Source organism: Mesoplodon densirostris, chromosome 7, assembly GCF_025265405.1.
Source record: "Mesoplodon densirostris isolate mMesDen1 chromosome 7, mMesDen1 primary haplotype, whole genome shotgun sequence".
Classification (NCBI taxonomy): Eukaryota; Metazoa; Chordata; class Mammalia; order Artiodactyla; family Ziphiidae; genus Mesoplodon; species Mesoplodon densirostris.
The window spans coordinates 107,774,379-107,796,261 of NC_082667.1; the positions used below are offsets into that span (position 1 = coordinate 107,774,379).

Sequence of the window (21,883 nt, forward strand, 5' to 3'; positions counted from 1 at the left end):
CTGGTAAATTGATCCATCAGTGGGCAGAGGGTACATTTCCCGATGTAAGGATTCAATGTAAGGGAAGCTATGATTTAAATTTCTCAGTACCTTGAACAGAGGACTTTGAATAGGAAAGATATTATTGAAGGAAACCAAAATATATCACCCTAAAATATACCACTTTGGCGTATTCATTATTTTGAATTAAAGGCACTTAAGAAACAGCAGGTACAGGACTTCCCTCATGGCGCAGTGGTTAAGAATCTGCCTGCCAATGCAGGGGACACAGGTTTAAGCCTGTGGGTCTGGGAAGATCCCACATGCCGCGGAGCAACTAAGCCACGCTCCACAAATAGTGAGCCTGCGCTCGAGAGCCACGAGCTACAACTACTGAGCCCTCGTGCCACAACTACTGAAGTCCACACACCTAGAGCCCATGCTCCACAACAAGAGAAGTCATCACAATGAGAAGCCCATGCACCACAACGAAGAGTAGCCCCAGCTCGCCACAACTAGAGAAAGCCCACACACAGCAACAAAAACCCAACACAGCCATAAATAAAATAAATAAATTTATTTTTTAAAAAAAGAAACAGCAGGTACAAGGATACTCTGACCCTTCTTTTTCCTCCTGAAAGCAGGAGATAAAACTCCCATATGAAAGGTACCCTCCCTATACCAGGAGGAAAGAAGACATTTCAATCACCAGAGACAGGGAATTTGGGGCTGAGAAATCTGTACAAACAAATTTTGTTGAACCAAACTTTACCTTCTTAGTTACTTCTTTACCATTTAGTATCCCACCCCAAATGGCTTTGTCTTGTCAATTCTTCACAAATGTATTATTTCTTTGTCTAAAAGTTCTAAAAGCTCCCTGCTCTGGTCACATCTTCAGGTCTTCATTCTCTTGTGAAGACACCCTTGTACATGTAAAAAAATTTATTAAATGTATATTCTTTTCTCCTGTTAACCTGTCTTATGTTCATTTAATTCTTAGGTCCAGAAAGAGACCCTAAGGGGATAGAGGAGATTTTCTTCCTCCCTTATTATCCCCATTTTACACACCCAAACTGAGGCTTAAGAATCTCAAAAGTTAGTTTTTCTAACTGACATTTTCATACAAATTGTTGGTAGCAAATCAGGATGGCAATTTCTGTCTTTTGGATGAGTTCTGGATGCTTCCTGCTGTATTCCATCCCCAGGGAAGTCAGGAGAAGCAGGAAGTACCAGTGGTGCAGCAGCCCCTCAGAACCACTCCCAAAGACACCTTGTTTTGATTCTACATCCTTCAAGTCTGTGATTTGACTTTTGAAGATCCAGCAGTGGCAATAACCTGAGCCAATTTGTCTGTCCCATATCAGTTGCTGCAATGGGAGGTGAAAAGATCCTTTACTCCCCCCACCACCATGCAGACATAGTCAGCCAGCTGTGAGGAGATGAGCCAGAAGGTTCTCTAAGCTCAGGGGCCAGGGCCACCATATGGAAGGGCCAGAACGGAGTCATGTGTATAGTGGATGCTCAAAAGAAGAAGCCAGTTTGCACAGAAGGGAGTGGGGAAGAGAGAGAGAAGAAGAGGAGGAAGAAAAAGAAAAGAAGAAGAAGAAGAAGGAGGAGGAGGAGGAGGAGGAGGAGGAGGAGGAGGAGGAGGAAAGAAGAGGCGGAGGAAGAAGAAGAAGATGATGAAGAAAATGAAGGGGAAGGAAGAGAGAGAGATTAGCTGCCTAATGATTTTTTTGGTCCATGGGACCCAGTTAGATACCTTGCAATTTATTGTCATTATAGGCTCCTATTAATAATTCCCTGAGCTTCTTTGTGTGAGTCTCTTTGCCTTGTAACCAAATGGGCCCTTACTAAGTCATCACCCATGGAATACCATGCATTTGCTGCAATTGCATTTGGTACAATATGACAACAATCAACTAATCGCTCAGTGTTTTGAACACCTATTAGGTTGACTCCCCAGTGATGTGCAGTAGGGGTTATAAAGAGAACTGAGCCATGGTCCTTGAGGTGGTTTTTAGTGCACCATATATGTAAAATTTAGTTTGGGAAGTAAAATTGACACAGACAAAACCAGGAACAAATACATGACACCACAAAATCAAGTGCTTGGCTAGTTGAACTAATTCTAAGGGCAGTATGAGTTCAGAATCGGGAATTTAAGGAATTCTTAAAGGAAATACGGGGCTTAAGTTCACTTTGAAAGAACTGTCAGGATATGGATTGACATGAAAGAGTGGGGGGCTGGGGAGGAGGTGCTTTCCAGTTGCTGAGAAATGGCACTGGGGGGGATGGTGAAGCTGCAGACTACAGAGAGGGGATGAAGGTGTGTGTCGAGTACAAGGAGAGAGTTAATTGATGTAGTGCTTAAAAATTGCTCTTTTACTCTCTTTCTAGACTTCATCTAAGATTCCTCCTTTAGCCAACATACCTTAGCCCTGAGCACATTTCCTCTCCTCATTTTTCCCTTTTTTCTTTTTCTTTTCTTTTCTTTCTTAAGTTGTTTAAATTTAAACTATTATTTGTGAGTCTCTTTCCTGGGAGAATCACTGCAAGAAGAATGATGGTGCCATGGAAAGGTGACCCATTTGTCTGAACCTAGAGGTTCTTCTATGAGTTAAATAACTTCCCTGGTGAGCCCAGGTGAGTCTTCTTGTCTCTAGTCCCTTGCAGCTGAACTTCACCCCTTGGCCGAGCATTGCATACAGCTCATAGCCCTCCCCCTTCCCCTTCCCCCTTCTTTTAGGCTCCCTTCCTCAGGAATTTCATCACTTCCCAGAACTGCCAAAACATTTTTGGTATATTTCTCTCAGTTAGTGTTTAACTAAACATCTACCTTTAAGGGATGGGCTGAACTGATGGAAGAAATATTGATAGCCAGAGACTCAGGAAGACCATTTCTTCAGGGTGCCTCTCTGGCTCCTGGAGGGGAGAGAAGGAGAGCAGTGGACTGTTGGCACAGGAGTGAGACACAATGGAATCTGGCTTCACCTCCAAGGACACTTATCTGAGCCATTTTAACCCTCAGGCTTATCTAGAAAAATATTATAACTTTGGGTCCAGACACTCTGCAGAAAAACAGATTCTTAGGCATCTTCTGAAAAATCTTTTCAAGATATTTTGCCTAGGTAAGTTTGTCTGTTGTCTGTGTGTCTCCCCTCCAAATGTGAGTCATATAGAGAGAGTCTCAGGGCATGACCCTTTTGTGTCAAATCATTGTTATTTGACAGCCCTTTTGGCAGCACCCATTCATTTAACTAGGATAAAAACTAACATTGGGGTGGATATTTTACAGTTTACAAAGTGCTTTTATATCCATTATCTCCTTTGGCCCTGCAAGAGGGTAATCTAAAAACTGGAGTTCTGTCCTTGATTCTACATTGATTTGCTAGGTCACTAGCCAGACATTTCACTTAAGAAATGGAGATTCTAGGGACTTCCTTGATGGTCCAGTGGTTTAAGACTTTGCCTTCCAATGCAGGGGGTGCGGGTTTGATCCCTGATTGGGGAGCTAAGATCCCACATGTCTCATGACCAAAAAGCCAAAACATAAAACAGAAGCAATATTGTAACTAATTCAATAAAGACTTTAAAAATGGTCCATATCAAAAAAAAAAATCTCAAAAAAAAAAAAAGAAATGGAGATTCTAGTAATTATTCTATTCCTAACTCAAAGGAAGGTTGTGAATGTGCATGAGATAAAGACCTCCCATGAAGGGAGGATGCTTTTTGAAGAACTGGATGCTTTTTGGAGAAAGACATTATAAAAACTCAATTTTTTAAAAAATTTAACTTTCTCTCAAAGCATTCCTTAATAGTTTTTACATTATTTGTGTGGCAGTCTTTCTGGATCGGGGGTCTGTACACCAGATGCAGATCTTTTTTTCCCTCCTCCTAGAGCTAAAAATATACCAGCTCCACCCTTGAATGGGGAATGGAAAGTAAAAAATGTTTTAAAAAGAGACATTGGGGGAAGAGGGGTGACTAGAGAGAAGGTGTGCCTTTGGGGCTCTCCTTGGGGCTCCCCAGCATAGTCCTGGCAAACAGAGTGCAAATCAGCTCTATCTGCCACCATATTATGCCTGACCCCCTTCCTCATTCCCTCCTCTAAACCAGATGGTGTGAAGGGAGACCTCCTGATCGACATTGGCTCTGGCCCCACCATCTATCAGCTCCTCTCTGCTTGTGAATCCTTCAAGGAGATCATTGCCACTGACTATACTGATCAGAACCTGCAGGAGCTGGAGAAGTGGCTGAAGAAGGAGCCAGGGGCCTTTGACTGGTCCCCAGTGGTGACCTATGTGTGTGAGCTTGAAGGGAACAGGTAGAGAAACTCGGGTCTTCTTCCTGGCTTTCTTAGGGTACCTGGATGCCAGTTCATTTTTCAGAACCAAAAATTATCCTTAGAGTCCAAGTTGAAAAGAAAAGGAAACAGAGAGAGAGGGACCAAAGAGAAATCCAAATGGAGAAAGAGAGAGCTAGAGAGAGAGAACGAGAGTGAAGTGCACGCGTGTTGTGCACACGCACACACGTGTGTGTGTGTGTGTGTGTGTGTGTGTGTGCACCAGAACTGCAGAAGACATAGCTGAAAAAACTGAAGACTTGGTTACCGAGCCAAGATGAGGTGTCACAAAACCTTTCCAGGCCTGTGTATGGATGCAGTGTGCAGGCCAGATACTGTAGGACCTTGTTTTAGGAAAACTTCAAGTAAGAGGCCAGACCAGCTCCTCGCTAGAAGGTTTCAGGTCACGGCTTGCCACCCTAGTGACACTCTGTTGCTAGCCATCCAAATGCATAGATCTCTGCTGTGAAAGTGGCTAATGCTGACACCACCAGATATAATAAAAATCTGACTAGGTTTTTAAACTGAGATCAGCAGCATAAAGGAGTTATTTGAGAAGAATTTGTTACTCACCATCCATAAAATTAGGGTTTTATGTATTGACAACTAATGATCAAAATCTTATAGTACCCTATCTATAAGTAAATTTTTTTTTTTTTTTTTTTTTTGCTGTACGCGGGCCTCTCACTGCTGTGGCCTCTCCCGTTGCGGAGCACAGGCTCCGGACACACAGGCTCCGCGGCCATGGCTCGCGGTCCCAGCTGCTCCGCGGCATGTGGGATCTTCCGGGATCGGGGCACGAACCCGTGTCCCCTGCATCGGCAGGCGGACTCTCAACCACTGCGCCACCAGGGAAGCCCTATAAGTAAATTTAAGCAAACAAAGTTTGTTTAAATTACTAATTCCTCCCCATGCAAGAAATTGGCAATAGACTACCAGCCAGAGGTGAAGAGTCGAGCACTTCACTTCGTTATTCCCTTGTCCTGATGTGCCTCCCATTCTACAGCCCAGCCGACCATCAGTGCCTGGAGCATCATGACTTTGCTGCTATGAATATTGCCAAGACCCCAGAGACTCCTTTGTAAATGGCACAAAAAAAACCTTTGGTGTTCTAGTGTTTAGCAGAGGAGGTCCCTTGTCTCCTAGAGCTCACATCAGGGAAGGCAGGCAAATGTCAAATCATTTAGAGCCTTCAAGGCCAAGTTAATGCTTGTGGACTTCAAGTGTAACAAGAAGACATCAGAGGTATAACTAGGAGAGTGATGTGACCCAGTTTACATTTACAAAGATCTCTCTGGCTATTGTGTAGAGAATGGATTGGAGTTTTAGAGAACAAGAGATGCAGAAGGGAGAGATGATGGTGGTTTGGACTAGGTGATGGAGAGAGACAGAAGATTTTAAGATGAATTTTTGAGAGAGGAATGAATAAGAGTTGGTACTGATTGGTTAGTGGGCATGAGGAAAGGGAAGTATCAAGGATGACTCCCATGTTCCTGAACTCGAACAACAGGGGGATTGAGGTACCATTCCTGAATCCCAAGTATAAATATAAAATCATGTGGTCTCAACATGTCCCTCAGGAGTATGCCTACCTCCATGTTCTTCTGGAGTGATTGATGGTCAATTCATTTTTCTATACTTGCACTTATATTTGATTCCCATCTATTTACCAACATTTGTTTATTCCTGAGTCAACTTCTCTTCTGAAAATTTCTCTAAAGTCTGCTTCTATTTCTTTAACCCTCCCATTTTCTTTTAAAGGTCTGCTGACTTTAGCTTATTAGGAGTATTCTAAACTGTATATTCATTTTCTTACATACTGTTGCTACATTGTCTTATTGGTAGTAAATGTGGATTGTCAAATATAAGTTATCAAGATGACTCATTGGTGGTACAATTCCTTAGAGTACAGAAGTATGAATAAGCTAGAAGTTTTACCTTGTGTTCCCAGTTAACCTTTTTGGTATCATGTGGAGTCACTAAACTTCCACTGGGTTTTGTTGGTCTTTTATTCCCTTTACCAGGGATAGTAAGTATTGAAATCAGATAGTTTGAGTCCTCCAACTTTGTTCTTTGCAAGATATTTTGGCAAATTTAGTGCCATTACTTTTAGAATAAACTTGTAAATTTCTTCAAAAAAAGTTTACTGAGATTTTATTGTAATTTCTTTGAATTTACAAATCAATTTAGGAGAATGGATATATTGCATCTCCAGTCCATGAACATGGTTTATCTCTACATTTAGTTAGGACTTCAGTTTCTCTCAGTTCTCATATTTTGCATATATTTTGTTAAAATGTCCCTGTGTTTCATGTTTTTTAATGCTACTGTTGATTGTATCTTTTAAATTTCATTTCTATTTCATTTTATTAGTTTCATTTTCTAGTATATAGATGTGCAATTGATTTTTTGTATATTAGATCTTACTGACTTCACTAATTTCATATTTTATTTTATTTTTTATATTGAACTATAGTTGATTTACAATACTTGTGTTGGTTTCAGATGTACAGCAAAGTGATTCATTTAACATATATATGTATATATCTATATTCTTTTTTCTATTCTTTTCCATTATAGTTTATTACAAAATATTGCACTAATTAATTTTAATCATTTTTGGTAGATTCCATAGTATTTTCTATGTACATTCTTATATGATCTACAAATAAAAATACTTTTACTTCTTCTATTTCAACTCTATGCCTTTATTTATTTTTTATTCCCTATTACATTGACTAGGACCACCAAAACAATGTTGAACAAAAATGATAAGAACAGATATTTGTGCCTTTTTCCATATCTTAGGAAAAAATGTTCAATGATTCATCATTAAGAATGACATTATTTATAGGTTTTTCATAGAAATTCTTTATCAGACTAAGTTCCCTTGTATTTCTAGTTTCTTGGGGGGTTTTAATCAAATGTTAAAATCTGTCAAAAATTTTTTTTGTATTTACTGAGATGGTCATGTGATGTTCCTCCATATTCTGAGAACGTGAATTATGTTGGATGATTTTTGGTATTTAAACCAAACTGGCATAAACTCCTTGGTCATGAAGTAGTAATCTTTTTATGTATTACTGGATGTGATTTGCCAATATTTTGTTAAGGATTTTTGCATCTATATTTATGAGGGATATTGAGCTATAAATTTATTTTCTTGTTATATGCTTGGCAGATTTTGATATCAGCATGATGCTAATTCATATAATAATTTGGAAGTGTTTCTTCCTCCCCTATTTTTTGAAGGAGTTTGTATTATTTCTTCCTTAAATGATTGATAGAATTCATCAGTGAAGCTATCTGAACCTGAAGGTTTCTTCCTGTGTGAGGAGGTTTTTTATTAAGAAGAGTATTCCTTTAATGACTATTTGGATTGCCTATTTCTTCTTTTGTCTGTTTTGATAAGTACTATTTTTCAAGGAATTTGTCCTTTACATCTTGGTTGTCAACTTTATTGTCATAAAGTTTTTTTACAATATCCCTTTATTACTCTTTTAATGTCTGTAGGATCTTTGGTGATTGTCCCTCTTTCATTCTTAAAATTGGCAATTTGTCTTTTTCTTTTAATTTTGATTGATCTTGTTAGAGATTGATATTATTATTAATCTTTTCAAAGAACCAGCTTTTGGCTTTGTTGATTTTCTCAGTTGTCCATTGTGTATTCCATTGATTTCTGCTCCAATTTTTCTTATTTTCTGTCTTCCACTTACTTTAATTTTAATATGCTCTTCTTTTTCTAGCTTCTTGAGATAGAAGCTTAGGTCATTTATTCTCACACTTTCCTTCAGCACTCTTTTAGCTGCATCCCATGATTTTTGAGTGTCATATTTTTGTTATTATCCAATTCGGCATATATTCTAATTTTCTTTGTGATTTCTTCTTTGACCATAAATTACTTGTAATTGTGTTGCTTAATTTCCAAAATTGTTGGGATTTTTTTCTAGATATTGTTACTGGTTTGCAATTAAATTTCATTGTAGTCAGAGTTTCATTTTGTGACCCAGCATATGATCTATTTGGTGAACATTCTATGTGCTCTACATTGAAAAGAATGTATATTGTCCAGTTGTTGGTGTCATTTCTATAAATATTAATTCAGTCAGGTAGATTGACAATATTGTTCAAATTCTCTACATGATTTTTTGTTTAGTTATTCTATCAATTACTGGGAGAGAGAGATGTTAAAAATTTCAAATTATGATTGTGGATTCATCTCTTGCTCCTCATAGTTCTGTCAACATTTGCTTCATGCATTTTGAAGCTTTGTTATTAGCAGCATACACTTTTAGGGTTGTTCTGTCTTCTTGATGAATTGACTATTTTATCATTATATCTCCCTTTACCTCCAGTAATACATTTTGTTTTGAAGTCGACTTTGATATTAATATGGCCACACCAGCCTTCTTATTCTTGGTGATGGCATAAGGTGGTAGGGGCCTCTAAGATGGTCCCCACTAATCTTCACTTCATGTATTCATGCTCTTGCTTAATTCTCTCCCTATGAATGTCCATTGGATTGAATGACTGAATTCTAACAAATATGGTGCTGTAGAGTGATGGGACATCAATTCTGAGATTAGGATACAAAGAGACTACAGCTTCCCTATTGGGTGTTCTCTCTTACACTCACTCACTTGTCCTAAGGAGTGAGTTTGGAAGCAAATTTACCCTCAGGTGGGCCCTCAGATGACACTGGACAACTCTGAGAGTGGCCAACACTGCAGTCTCATGAGGGACCTTGCACCAGAGACACTCAGCTAATCTGTACCCAAGTATCTGACCTGCAGAAACTGTGAGATGAATGTTTGTCATTTTAAATTGCTAAGTTTGGGGGTAATTTATTATGTAACAATAGATAAATAATATACATGGTCTAGCTTTTTCTACCCTTTTGTTTTCAACCTGTCCGTATTTTCATATTTAAAATGACTTTTTTTCAAATAACATGTAGTAGGTCTTGCTTTTCAATCCAACCTGACAATTTCTAACTTTTAATTGGATTGTTTACTCAATTTACATTTAATGTAATTAGTGATATTGTATGGCTGAGTCTAAATCTACCATCTTGGTATATATTTTCTATTTGTCCCATATGTTTGGTGTTCATTTGTACCTTTGTCCTGCTTCTTGTTGGTGAATTAAATAATTTTTGTTTTTCCATTTATATAGTATACACATTTTTAGTATGGCTTTATCTCCTCTATTGACTTTTATCTCCTCTGTTGACCTCTTTTGTGTTTTGTATGTGTGCGCATGTGCATGATTTTTCTAGAAATTACATAATATATTTGCAACATCTCATGAGCAATGTAAGATATTACAACAGTGTAATTCCTTTAACCCACTCTCCTGCCCCTTACACACTTGTTGTCATATATTTATTCTGTATAAACTATAACACTATAATACACTGTTATAATTCTTACTTTAAGCAGTCAGTAGTGCTTTTATTTGCTTTATTGTTTTATTTTTAATTTTGGTTAAGAAAACACACATCATAAAATTTATCACCTTAATTCTTTAAGTGTACAGTTTTGTAGTTTTAAGTATATTCACATCAGTCAGTAGCATTTTCAATAAATATATATAAAGTCTTCTGTGTTTATCCACAAATCTGTCCTGTCTAGTATTCTTCACTCCTTTCTGCAGATCTAGGCTTCTATCTGACATCATTTCCCTTCACCTGGAGAACTTCTTTTAGTGTTTTTGTATAATGTATTTCTGCTGGAGACAAATTCTCTCAGCTTATCAATATCAGGTAAGAATCAATAATTCTTTTCTTCCTCGTAATATGAGGAATTTAATAATTTTTGACACCCAAAGTCCTTCTGGCATCTTCCTTCCCAGTGTTTATTGTTAAACTTTGAGATTTTAAATCCAAATATTGTAATTTAAAATATTATTTTTATATTTTCTTTGAACATCATATGCTCTCAGTTTGTAATCATATTTGCAATTATGTGGATTATTTTATGCTCATTTTATATGATTTTTTTAGTTGTTGAGTTTTTAATTCCGATTCATGTCATAGTCAACTGAATAGGTCTTTGGACCTTTTTCAAGAAGAACACAAAAGTGACATATTTTCTATGCCCATGAATATTGGGAAGGTATTTTTGGTGCCCTTACTCATGAGCAACATTGTAAAATTGTTTAATATTGCTTAAACATTGCTCCATGTTTTTCCCCTGCATTAAGTAAGAAATCAAGAGAGGTTATTTTCACATGCCATTTGAAACCTGTAAACCCCTTACTTAGAATTTTATGTTGGCTAGAGCCTTCAAACTTCAGATATGTTCTTCAAGATGACAGTAATTTCAAACTTTTTAAATGGACTATGTGGTTTCACAGAATGAACTTGACATTAACTAGAAGAAAACTGTAGTGATGAGGATTTAGACAATATTCAAAATTATTAAATAAGGAATTTCCCAGGACTTATAGACTATCAGGAAAAGTTTATCAAAAAGTTCTTAGTCGTTGTCAGACAGGACATCTTTCCAAGGTCCAAATCATGCGTCAAGAGGCTTTTAGAACTTTGTTCTCAATTTCCCAAGCTATCACAAGCCTTTCCATCTCATTCAGAAATGAACCCTTAATGTCTAGCAGGATACTGAAAGCATTACTTATCTCAAGTGAGAATCGTCAGCTCATAACAATTGCTCCTGAGACACTGTCCCTTCCCAATCACTGTCAGACTAAGGAACTGTATTTTTGGCGGTAAAATTCTGCATTCTCACCCTTATCCTTCTGCTAGATCCTGTGGCTTCAACTGTTTTGAGAATGATAGTGATCCCATTCAACTAATGTCTTTCTTGCATCTTCAGGTTCCTCTATCAACCAATAACTATTTCCCCTGAGATTATTTCTTCTTTATCTGAAGCTATTTCTTATGCTGACTGCTTCCAAAGACAATTTGAGCTGTCTCCTGTTCCTCCTGTTCCTCTGGAGTGTGACTCAGATGTTTAGATACCACTCATTTTTACAATTATCCGAAAAGTTGTAAGACACTGGTACCAAATTCTTGTCTCACACTATACATATTCATCAAGTCAGCAAGTCAAATACTAAGATATAACTAACTACTCAAGAACGAACCAAGGAAAATGAGTGTCACCTTAAGAAATCCTAGAAACAGCATTAATTTACCTCTGGCACCTGGAACCTGGAACACGTTGCCTTGTGGTCCACAGATGAGCAGCTTCCATATCATCTGGGAACTTATTAGGAATGCAGACTCAGGCCTACCTACTGAATCAGAATCTGCATTTTAACAAAATCTGCAGGGGACTGTATGCATTTTACAGTTTGTGAAGCACTGGTGTTTGGAACGGAGCTCCCCAATGGGTATGTCAGGATACGCTGGTGGGGATGTGTTAGAGGTGTGCTCTGCAGGTTCTCCTCAGCCCTCAGCCCTTGGGGCAGCCGGGAGGGGTTTGGGGAGGTTGGAGCCCCTCCTGGTTGCCTCTACAGACAGCAGCTCCTCCACTTACCTCCGTGTACCTGACAGGAGAAAGCTTGAGCACCTGTAGAGGTGGTGGTTCTCTGAAATAAATACTTTCCATACAAAGATTTTCATATCTATTGAAAAAGATGTTTGTCTAGGGCCCTCAATAGACATACCTGTGCCAAATTTGTTCTGTGAACTAGTGAACTGCCTCTATCCCAAAGCATCTCTTTACTCCCAAGTCTTGTAAAAGATTGATATTCTTTCTCAAGCTCGTGATCTTGGTGGTTATGATGATTGTCTCAGGGATGACTAGGAAAAGCTTCTGCCTTTTACAAGGATGCCTTTCTCTTGAACATGGGCTCTCACTGCATTATCTCTTGGGGGACATTAACAGGACAGGTTGAAAAACCTTCAACTGTCCATTTCTTCAAATGGTAAATATATCTATTCCTGTGTGTCAAAGCATCTCAAACTGAATGTGCCCAAAATAGAGTTATGATCTTCCCCTAATCTGCTTTATTTCTGGTATTCTTATCTCCTTGAATGTCACCATAATATAATTAATTGGAGAAGCCAGAAACCTGGAAGTCAGTCTTGTCATCTCCCTGTCAGTCATGTTTCATGACCAGCAGCAAGTTCTGTCCACTTCACTTCCTGAGTTCCTCTTAAACCAGTATATTTCTTCCAGTATTTTCCATGCAAGCTGTTTTCTTGGTCCAAGCTACCAACCTCTCCTTCCTAAATGGCCTCCCACCTCCATTCTTGTCCCAAATTGATTGCCTCAAAGTATAAACCTGATCATATCACTCCTTTCCTTAGCACCCCCTTAATATCTCCCCATGGCTTTTAGGATAAAAAGCAAAATTCTTAACATGGTCCACGAAGCCCTGTCTAGTCTGGCACCTGCCTTGTGGTCCCCAGACTAGCAACTTCCATGTCAACTAGTGGGAGCTTACCTTTTTGCCTCCCGTTCTGCCATGCCCTGCTTTGTTTTCTGAGGTTCAGCCACACTGGCATTCTCCTCTCCATGTTTCTTCCCACCAAAGGGCCTTTGTTCTGGCTATTTCCTCTTACTGGAGTATCCTCCTCCCTCCCTACTCTCTTTGGTCCAGTTCACTCCTACTTATTTATCCTCTGTTTCTCTGCTCACCTGACGCCTTTCTGGAGGAGCTTTCCCTGATGCTTCTACACTGAGTCAAGCTCCCAGTATTCTTCTCTTAGTGCCATGTGCCCCTCCTGCCTGGCATTCATCACAGCTTTAATGTTTCAGTTTTGTGGATGATCATTGGATTATGTCTTCCTCCCACCCACACCAGACTGTAATCTCCATGAGGATAGGATTTGTTTCTCATTGACCCACCTTAGGTCCCCACTGCCCGGTGCTCTTCCTGGCGCACAATAGAAGGTCAAAAAATATTTATAAAAGAAGTGACTGCATGCATTTTGCTTTCCAGACGCTGCCTCCTAGTGTCACTCAGCTGTGGCCTGTATGGAAGGTTCACCAGTGATGAGTCCTTTTGCTTTTACAATTCTCACGTTGACAACCAAGCTTATTCAGCTTTTCATTTCCTTTACACGTCTTGATAGTTTTGCTGGAACCTCTGGGGATGGGGCTTGGGGAGGTAGGTGTAATGGAAAAAAGCTTGTCCAGGGGATTCTGATTCATCCCCCGCCTTGCAGCATCAGAGCAGGAAGATCCTGCTTTAAATCTCAGGATAACTACCTAGGTTCTGGAAAGACAATCTTACGAAGTGTTCTTCCCAGGAGTCCCATTCTATCCTTTCCTCCCCCTCTCCCTCCCCAGTTCCTTCAGGCTTTTATAGACAGCATATTTATAGAGGATGTGGTTCCTTTTTTTCTTTTTTCTTTGGCATATTGATTCCTTTGAAAGGCTAGATCTTTAGAGCTAGAGAAACGGCCACACGGTGGTTAGCTTTCTGTAAAACTGCATAACATTTTTCTGGTGTGTATTTATTCCCTACCCCTTGAGCTAAACATGAAGCTGAGTGGTAATTGCCTGTGTCTCCAGGCGAGTCCGTTTCGTTGCAGGTGTATCACAGGCCCTGAGGAGTCCTGAGGTGTAATCTTTACACTGCTGCCTTGGCAACTGAGTTCACCAATGTTTGTAGTGCATCCGAAGACAAGCAGGTATCCACAACAGTGGGTGTTTCTAACAAATTTCCCTCTCAAATTGGCACCTTCTCTGCCAGCTTTCCAGACTTCACAGTGTGTCTCACAGTTTGGGAACAATTTCCATCATCATCTAACTGGCAAGTACTAGTTCTGTGGCAACTTGTGTTTTTAAAATAGCTTCGTACACAGTAGGGCCCAGAGGTCCAACCGGCCTCTGACGTAGTCACTTAAATACACATTACCGTAATGTTCCCAAGAGACAGCATCATCTTCGGACACGTTCAAAAGAGCACTAACTACATTGTCACTTGTTTAGCTTTGTGTATACACTTAAGTCATCCATAGGTGAAGATAGGTTATTTGAATTTTTTCTATTCTAGATTAATTTACCTCTTCAAAGCCATGTTTCACACAGACTTTCATAATGTTGAATTATTATTTTTTATTCTTAAAATGATCTGTCAAATTATGCATGTTGTCAGGCGGGGTGGAAGCTTTGTAACTAATTTCCCTATTTTTAGAACGACTAACCCTCCCGGTTTGTCCAGGACTGAGACGGGTTCCCAGGACATAGGATTTTCAGTGCAAAAACCAGAGAAGTCCAGACCACTGGGACAAATTTGTCACCCTACTACCATTTCTACCCCAAGAAGGGGAACAGGTAGACCCAGTCAAAGGAAATTATCATTCCCTGTATCTCCTAGTTTATTGGTTGGTAGGAATTCCCTGAAAGTAATATCTTGCAAAGCTTTTTTTTCTCTCTCTTTTTTTGTTTTTAATATTTTGGTTGGCATTTTAAAAAATATTTATTTATTTATTTATTGGCTGCACTGGGTCTTCTTTGCTGCGAGCGGGCTTTCTCTAATTGTGGCGAGCAGGGGCTACTCTTTGTTGCAGTGTGCGGGCTTCTCATTGCGGTGGCTTCACTTGTTACAGAGCACCGGCTCTAGGCGCGCGGACTTCAGTAGTTGTGGCTCACAGACTCTAGAGTGCAGGCTCAGTAGTTGTGACGCACAGGCTCAGTAGTTGTGGCATGTGGACTCTAGAGCACAGGCTCAGTAGTTGTGGTGTACGAGCTTAGTTTCTTCATGGCATGTGGGATCTTCCCAGATCAGGGATCAAACCCGTGTCCCCTGCATTGGCAGGCGGATTCTTAACCACTGCACCAGCAGGGAAGTCCTCTCTCTCTCTCTTTTAATAGAACAGCTTTATTGAGATAAAATTCACATAACATATGATTCACCCATGTAAAGGGTGCCATTCAGTAGTTATTAGTATGTTCACAGAATTGTGTGATCCTCAGCACGATTTTAGAACATTTCATAACTCCCCAAAGAAACCCTATACCCATAAGCAGTCATTCTCATTTCCCCCAGTCCTCTCAGCCCCTAGCAACCACTGGTCTGTTTTTGGTCTCTACAGATTTGTCTTTTCTAGATATTTCATATAAATGGAATCATACAATATGTGGCCTTTTGTGTCTGACTTCTGTCACTGAGCATCATGTTTTCAAGGTTCTTCCATGTTGTAGCCTGTGTCAATTGTTCATTCCTTTTTATTACTGAATAATATTTCATTGTATGGATAGACCACATTTTATTTATCTATTCATAATTTGTTGGACATTTGGGTTGTTTCCATCTTTTGACTATTATGAATAATGCTGCTATAAATACTCATGGACAAGTTTTTGTGTGGACATGCTTTCATTTCTCTTGGGTATAATCCTATGATTAGAATTCCTGGGTCATAGAGTCTGCCATACAGAGTGAAGTAAATCAGAAAGAGAAAAACAAATACTGTATGCTAACACATATATATGGAATCTAAGTAAAAAAATGGTTATGAAGAACCTAGGAGTAAGACAGGAATAAAGACACAGACGTAGAGAATGGACTTGAGGACAGGGGGAGGGGGAAGGTTAAGCTGGGACGAAGTGAGAGAGTGGCATGGACATATATACACTACCAACTGTAAAATAGATAGCTAGTGGGAAGCAGCCGCATAGCACAGGGAGATCAGCTGGGTGCTTTGTGACCACCTAGAAGGGTGGGATAGGGAGGGTGGGAGGGAGACTCAAGAGGGAGGAGATATGGGGATATATGTGTATGTATAGCTGATTCACTTTGTTATAAAGCAGAAACTAACACACCATTGTAAAGCAATTATACACCAATAAAGATGTTAAAAAAAAAAAAACAACAGGGTTTCCCTGGTGGCGCGGTGGTTGGGAGTCCGCCTGCCGATGCAGGGGACACAGGTTCGTGCCCCGGTCTGGGAAGATCCCACATGCCGCGGAGTGGCTGGGCCCATGAGCCGTGGCCACTGAGCCTGTGCATCCGGAGCCTGTGCTCCGCAACGGGAGAGGCCACAACAGTGAGAGAGGCCCGTGTACCACAAAAAACAAACAAACAAACAGAATTCCTGGGTCATGTTAAATCTCTATGTTAAAACTTTTTTTGTGGGGGGGGAACTTCCAGACTGTTTTCCAAAGTACCTGGACCATTTTATCGTCTCACCAGCAGTGTATGTAGATTCCAGTTTCTCCACGTCCTTGCCAACACTTACTTATTATCTGTCTTTTTTATTATAATCATCCTAGTTGGTGCGAAGTGGTATCTCATGGTTTGATTTTCATTTCTCTGATGTCAGCGATATTGAGCATCTTTTCATATGCTTATTAAGCTTCTTAAATGGAAAATTATAGCACAATTAAAGGATGTTTGTAAATAACTGATTATACACACTAGGCTTAAGATTTTAACTAAGTATTTAAATAGGATGCCCACAGCTAATTGCTACTATCTCAAATCATTCTACCTGGAGGTAAATCTCCAAGTCTTCTTTAAACCATCAACTTTTCCTCATGACCAGAAATGGTCCCAGTATCAATCTCTCTCATTTGCTCTGATGTTGGGTCATCCTCTGTTCTCTCTATCAAGCATTGTTGCCTGAGTGGCTGTCTTCTTCTGGAGCCAGCGACTGTGTGTTCCTTGCACATAAGCCTGGATTTGCAACCCTGGTGCTTTGTTGATTAACTTCCTCAAAGTGTTGGATACTCAATCATCGATCATACTATTTGGACTCAGTGGCTTTCTGGGCACTTTATACACTCAGCAATTCCTTTCTTTGTCTTACCTCTCTGATTTTCTGCTACTTCTTTTCCTTTGTCTGTTCCCTTTCTCCAGTTTCTCTTGCTCACTCTATGTGTTTATTTAATTTCATTTATTGGTTAGTTTGTTCCTTTACTCCTCCACTAATAAATTCCAAAAGGATCTGAGGCACTGGATTCCATCTCCTGCCCTTGCCTTTTCTCCTTCTGTCATTAACGAATTTTCTCTCAAGAAACCCCATTGATTTGGCAGAAAAGGATAGGATTCCTAGCAAGGCTACCAAGAAAACTATCTCCATCAGGAGACATACTCCCCATCTGCAATATCTTTTGGAGCCTGAGAATGGAAACAAGGAGTTTTCATCTTTCTAGGAAGGCCCTGGTCACGGCTGTGTGACATGATCAACAGTTTCTACGAATGTCTATGGATGACCTCCTATTGATCTGAAGCTACTACAAAGATACCATTTCTACACTTAAACCCATTATTGCTTGATATATGTGGCCAAACAGTCACTACCTTACAGTTTGGCAGAGGGAACAAGGGTAATAATAATAATAATAATAATAATAATAATAATAATAATAATAATAATAACAGCAATAATAAATGATCTAGGCACTATTCTAAGCAGTAGAAGAAGAATTTCAAGGGGGCAGTCCACTGTAGAAGCAGGCAACTAGGTATTTTTATTATCATTTCCATATTATTATTTACTTTGTAAAAAGATTTAACCCAGCACAAGGTAATATGGTCACATTCAGATACCAAAATGGTCCCTCATTTCTCTTTATCTGTTTTTACAACAGGGATGGCCCTAAGGTTACAACCTTTGGGACAACACTGCCATTTTCATTCCTGACCTAAGAGATCTGGGGTTCCCATGAGTGGGGTAGCCAGTGATCTTTGTTGGTTTGTGTGTTTCAGAGTCAAGGGGCCAGAGAAGGAGGAGAAGTTGAGGCGGGCGATCAAGCAGGTCCTGAAGTGTGACGTGACTCAGAGCTGGCCGCTGGGGGCTGTCCCACTGCCCCCGGCCGATTGCCTGCTCAGCACGCTGTGCCTGGACGCCGCCTGCCCGGACCTCCCTGCCTATCGCACGGCCCTCAGGAACCTCGGCAGCCTGCTGAAGCCGGGGGGCTTCCTGGTGCTCGTGGATGCTCTGAAGAGCAGCTACTACATGATCGGCGAGCAGAGGTTCTCCAGCCTCTGCCTGGGCCGGGAGGCAGTGGAGGCTGCCGTGAGGGAGGCCGGCTACACCATTGAACAGTTTGAAGTGATTTCCCAAAGTTATTCTTCCAACATGGCCAACAATGAAGGACTTTTCTGCCTGGTGGGGCGGAAACTGAGCACACCTGTATGATACCTTGGGATCGCCATTAAAGCAATTCCTCTGGCTTACCCAGTTGACTTCAGTCCTTGGTTCTAACTGCCATGGTCATTGTACTGAGTAGAGGCTAATGGCTGGGGCCCAATGGTTCATCTAGGGCAGGGTTGGAGTGGTCAGTCTGCCTAGAGCCATTGGTTGACCACCTACTCTGGGCTCCCCATGTGTGCTGGTGTTATGAGGACTCCAACATGACAAATGGGCATGTCTAGTCTTCCCTGCCTATGATTACAAAAGAATACCTCATTTTCCTTGAATATCCCAGTTATGATGGCTTAAGCCCACACATGCCTATAGAGAAGTGTCTGCGGTTATTCACTCCTCACTTCCTGGGGGCCCTGATGCCTTCTCCTCTCCCAGAAACAGGCTTGCCCTGTTCTTCACTTCTTGCCTTCTCTGGGAACAGTGTCCTCCTCTGGGGTCTACCGGTGCTACCACCGCCCAGGGTCAGAGAACAGCTGTCACTTTTGCCTCTTGGTCTCAAGAATGGGGTAGGCCTTTCTTTGACTTCCCTCAACACACCTGAGCCAAGGCTGAGACTTTTATACCTGAAGAGAAGTTTAGGAGTTAGCAAGAGACAAAAGAGACCCTGTCTTACAGGTGCTATTAGAAACGAGTATCTTTGGGAATTCCCTGGTGGTCCAGTGGTGAGGACTCCATGCTTTCACTGCTGAGGGCCTGGATTCAATCCCTGGTCAGGGAACTAAGATCCCGCAAGGCAGGCTGTGTGGCCAAAAAAGAGAAAAAGAAAGAAAGAAACAAGTATCTCAGAGCCCACATCTGTAGAGGGTCCTGGAAGGTAGCCTGTTGGCATAGCTTTTGGCCAAGCATCTACTTATCTACTTGGAGTTAGCATTCCTCCATATGGCACGGCCACCCTTTCTGGGTCCTATGCCCATCACCCCGAGGCTCTAAAACAGAAGTTGACAAACTACGACCCAGGAACCAAATCCAGCCTGCTGCCCATTTTGTAAAGTTTTATTGGAACATAACCATAGCCATTCATTTGCATACTGTCTGTGGTTGTTTTCCTGCTGTGATGGTAGAACTGAGTAATTATGAGAGAAACTGTATGTATAGCCTGAAAAAGCTAAAATATCTATTATTTGGATGTTTGTAAAAAAAAAAAAGTTTGCCTTCCCCTACCCAAGAGATAGAAGGAGTTTCCTCCTCACCCTGGTCTGAGGCCCCTTTCTCTGGTCTTCATTTCTCATCCCAAGATTTCTCTCTTCCTAGGATTACTGACAGTGGACATTTCTGCTTCTCACAAGCGAGAGTCCTTCCTCCCAGTCCCCCGACATGCAATGACAATCACATCAGGCCACGAGAGTCCAACACCAGTCCATTTTTGCTTACTTGGTTGTAAATAACACAGTATTGGTCCATTTCCGAGACATTTCCAATTGTTCAATTATCATAGGACATTCACATCACAACATTCTAACCTGTTTACGAGTTCTAGAGATTCTGTCCTGAAGGCCACTAACAGGCCAGTCCAGGCTGCCTCAGGAAGGCCAAGTCCAGCTCTGTTCCTGTAAGCAGGTGGGGAGGGTCAGACCTGCACATCCTTTCTCCAAATAACTGTTCCCAGAAGGCAGCACACTTAGCTCCCCAGCAGCCAGCACCAGTCACCCCGGCTCCAAGGAAGCAACAAAGTCTGTGGAGACTGGGCTCTCCCAAAACTGTGCCATCTACCTCCACCCAGAATGAAGGTCACAGCGTCTGAAAACGTCTGCATTTGGTTACCCCCCAGCCCACCCAAGGCAATGGCCCTTGCTTACATTTGCATAACAGCGAAGAAAAACATAAGCCTACTTTTAAAACAGGATTTCCTGGTTTCAACCTCTTTTAAAAACAGCAATTTCTTTTTAAAACAAGCTTTCAAACTATAGGTTTTCTACTTTGACCTATGCAATTTTGGCTGGTGGTGGGGGAAGAGGGGAGTGGATGCCAGGGGAAGAAACTGAGACCAGATGGCCCACAACAGCTTTGTAAGGCACAGTCCCTGAGCAGGTTAGTCTTCTGTGATTTTACCTCTAAGATGACATTTATGGTAACACTTTTTGTTTCCCCACTGAACTGTGAGCCTCTTGGGTTTATATTTGGATTCCCCAACCTTTTGGCCAGACATGGTTTAGGCTCTGGGCACAGAGCAGTGAATAGCGGAGGTTAGAACCCTGTTCTGGGAGTTTATGTTCTAGAAGAGGAAGTGGGGGGACAGGAAGATAAGGAAACTAATCAATGAATGAGATATTTTCTGATAGCAATCAGAGCTATGAAGGCACTATAACAGGATAATGGGCTGGAGACTGTCTGATTGACAGAACATCTGACTAAAAAATGGTTTTAAAAATAGGGGTTTATTAATCTCACAAAGAAGAAACTCAGAGGTAGGCACTTGCAGGAGAAAGTGGTGGCTCTACAGCATGATCAGGCATCCCGGTCATATCCATCTTTCTACTCTGCCTGTGCCTGTGAGTGGAGTTTTCATGGGGGAAAATCTGTTTCAGAAGCCCCAGCAGGCTTCCCACCTCTTACTGACCAGACTAACATGCCCACCTCTAGACCAATTGCAGACAAAACAGAAAAGACACAGGGCACACTACTAAAGATTTGTTAAATGAATGAATAAATTCTTAAGTGACAGCAAAAAGAAAAAAGAAAACTCACTGGATTCAGCGAACAAGCCAGTAGCTCTGATAATCTCAGCATCCAATTTTTTTTTCTACAAAGATCATCCCATTTTCAAAATCTGGCTCTGCTACTTACTAGCGGTTTCTCCTTGGGCAAGTTACATAACCTCTCTGTGTCTGCCTCCTTATTTGTAAAATGAGATTAAAATAGAATTTCCTGTCAAAAGAATACAAATGAATTGCTACATATAAAGGACCTAGAATAAATGCTTGGCACTTGATAAGCACACAATATTTATTTATTGTTAGCTATAATTTTATTATCTTTGATATTAGTTGCCAAAGTAGCTGAGAAGAGATACCTTGAGCTCTAAGTAAGAGAGAGGATTGCAGTTCTGGGCTGCAGGCATCCAGACAATAAATTTTTTTTACTACTGGCTTGTCTTTCAGAGGGGTTGTGATAAAATTCAGTTTCTACACTGCATGCCACCAACTCCTTTCTCATTAAAGAAATATTCAGCAAACATTTGTTTAGCACCCTCCAAGTACCTTTCCTACTCCAGGCACTGAGAATGCAAATGAAGCCCTGTGTCAGCTGGCTTGCAGGTCACTACAGTCACAGTGATACATCTAGTGCTTCCCGGTACTTCCAAAGGCAGTACTGCAGCCTGCAGCAGTGGTCCCCACTCAGAATCCACCCTGTTCAGCTTCTCCTGCTCAGGCTGTGCTGCTGGTGGTCCATGTCCACAGCCGGCAAATGCTGGGGGAAGAATGACGTGGCCTGTCTTGAGAAAGATACTCCCTATGCCCAGGGTTCTGCCTTGGAGGCCTCAGAGCCAT

At 40.9% G+C, this 21,883-nt stretch overlaps 1 protein-coding gene across 1 annotated transcript; it reads left to right on the forward strand.

Moving 5' to 3' along the window:
* Positions 1-2,956: 2,956 nt before the first annotated feature.
* Positions 2,957-18,386, forward strand: NNMT (nicotinamide N-methyltransferase). Its single transcript, XM_060104907.1, has 3 exons — positions 2,957-3,110; positions 4,099-4,306; positions 17,954-18,386. The coding sequence occupies exons 1-3, from the start codon at positions 2,957-2,959 to the stop codon at positions 18,384-18,386; spliced, it is 795 nt and encodes a 264-aa protein (XP_059960890.1).
* Positions 18,387-21,883: the final 3,497 nt, after the last annotated feature.